At 43.2% G+C, this 1,876-nt stretch overlaps 1 protein-coding gene across 1 annotated transcript in view; it reads left to right on the top strand.

Annotated features, from left to right (window-relative positions):
* The window catches only part of PNN (pinin, desmosome associated protein), a 13,106-nt gene extending 11,240 nt beyond the window's left edge, over window positions 1-1,866 (top strand). The window contains exon 9 of the mRNA XM_018564892.1: window positions 528-1,866. Within this exon, the coding sequence (XP_018420394.1) occupies window positions 528-1,801 (1,274 nt within the window). The 3' untranslated portion in view covers window positions 1,802-1,866. The remainder of the gene's footprint in view (window positions 1-527) is intronic.
* The last annotated feature ends 10 nt before the right edge of the window (window positions 1,867-1,876 follow it).

The following is a 1,876-nucleotide window of genomic DNA, read 5'->3' as shown; positions in this document are numbered from 1 at the left end:
TATATATATATAACTAAAAAGGGTGGCTTAAAGTAATTTTTGGTTTTGGCCTGAGAAATTCATTTCAATGGCACCCCAAACTTGCCACCCGTCCACAGTGCGATCACCTGCATCAGAATGCACAGTACCGCGCGTTCAAATGCTCTACAATTGCAAAAACTTGTGCATGCAGTTTCATTCCAAAGGAAACGTAACACTGCATCAGTGTATTTTATTTTGAATTGAGGAAGGTTTTTACATTTCTTTTCTTTTTCTTCTAACCGATTAAAAAATAAATAAATCAGTCGACTATTATCAATTATGAAAATAATAATTAGTTGCATCCATACACGTTTTGTTCCAAGTGGAGTAATCCAGTTAAATACTCATATCGGATAATAAACATTCTTGGCTAAATTTAATCCATAAATATTCGGCATTCATATTCCTTGTTCACGAAGGATGACAAAAACAAAGATCTGTATTTTGTTACTTTGTAGATGGCATGCTTGTTTACCCTAGATTTTGTTTTCTCTTGTTTATCACAGGTATATTTGATAAAAGACGAGCTGAATTTGCTGATCAGTTAAACAAAATGGAAGCTAGGCCTAGGCGCCATTCCATGAAAGAAAAAGATCAAGAAAAGAAACACGACGACGAAAATGAACAGAAGGAGGATCGAGAAGATGGTAAGGTGGCTCGGCGTGAGAGAGTTGAGGAGATAGGTAACCTGTCTATAGATATAGAGATGGAGGACACCTTTGAGGAAGAGAAGGATGTTAGTGTTAGGGATGTAGAGATGGTGCAAGAAATTAGCCTTATGGAAGATGGTGAAGATTCTAAAGTTGAGGAAAAGATTGAGGAAGAGGGTAGAGTTGAAGTAGAAGTGCCCCAGATCAGTAAGTGGGAGGAGCAGGAACTAGAGGTTGATGAAGAAGTAAAGGAAGAGGAGGAACCTAAAGACAGTATGGATGAGGATCATCAGGAGGCAGCAGATTTCACTCAGTCAGCTGGCTTGGAGTTAGATGAGAGTAGCCAAAGTAAGGAGATAGAAAGTGAGGAGAAAGCAGAGGAAAGGTCAGAAGCCAAAGTTGATGAAGTCGAGACAGATAAAACAAACGAGCCAGAACCAGAACCGGAATCCACAGAAAAGCAGGAGCGGGAACGAGAGCCAGATCTAATGTTCCAGCCACCAACAGATTACGAGCCTCAAACAAGGCTGGAAACGCACTATCATTTTGAAGTGGAGCAGGTGGTGGGAAAAGAGGAAGGCGTAGAGATAGTTGAGAACACTTCTGAGACTCCGGTAGAGCAACCTCAGATTACCTTGCCAGAACACAAAGAGAAGAGCAGCAAGAGCAGGGGGAGAATGAAGAACAAAGTGGAGAAGAGCAGGAGCCGTAGTAGCAGCAGTAGTTCCAGCAGCAGTTCCAGCTCAAGCAGCAGCGGAAGCAGCTCCAGCAGCAGCAGTAGTCACAGCAGTTCAAGTAGTAGTAGCAGCAGCAGTGGGAGCAGCAGCAGAGACAGCAGTAGCAGCAGCAGTAGTAGTAGCAGTGAAAGTCGAAGCCGAAGCAGAGGGAGAGGGCATGCGAAAGAAGTCAAACGCAGGAGAAGCGCAGAGCGAAAGCGGCGAGATGCATCAGGAGTAGAAAGGAGTCACAAGTCTTCAAAAGTCAGTATCAGAGACCCCAAAGGATCCAAGGACAAAGGCTCATCAAGGTCTGACCACAAGAGGACAAATTCGGAAGGTAACCGGTCAAGCAAGAGACCCTCAAGAAGTGAGAGAGACCGTAAATCAGACAGGAAAGACAAAAGGCGCTAACAGATTCTTGCTTTATGGACTGTAGTTGCTCTATGGTGCTCCCTTAACAATAGCATGGTACTAATTGTTTTGGAA

The sequence above is a fragment of the Nanorana parkeri genome, unplaced genomic scaffold (assembly GCF_000935625.1).
Source record: "Nanorana parkeri isolate BGI_ZX_2015 unplaced genomic scaffold, ASM93562v1 scaffold791, whole genome shotgun sequence".
NCBI lineage: Eukaryota > Metazoa > Chordata > Amphibia > Anura > Dicroglossidae > Nanorana > Nanorana parkeri.
The sequence above is the reverse complement of the archived record's forward strand: the minus strand, read 5'-3'. Positions and strand labels throughout refer to the sequence as shown.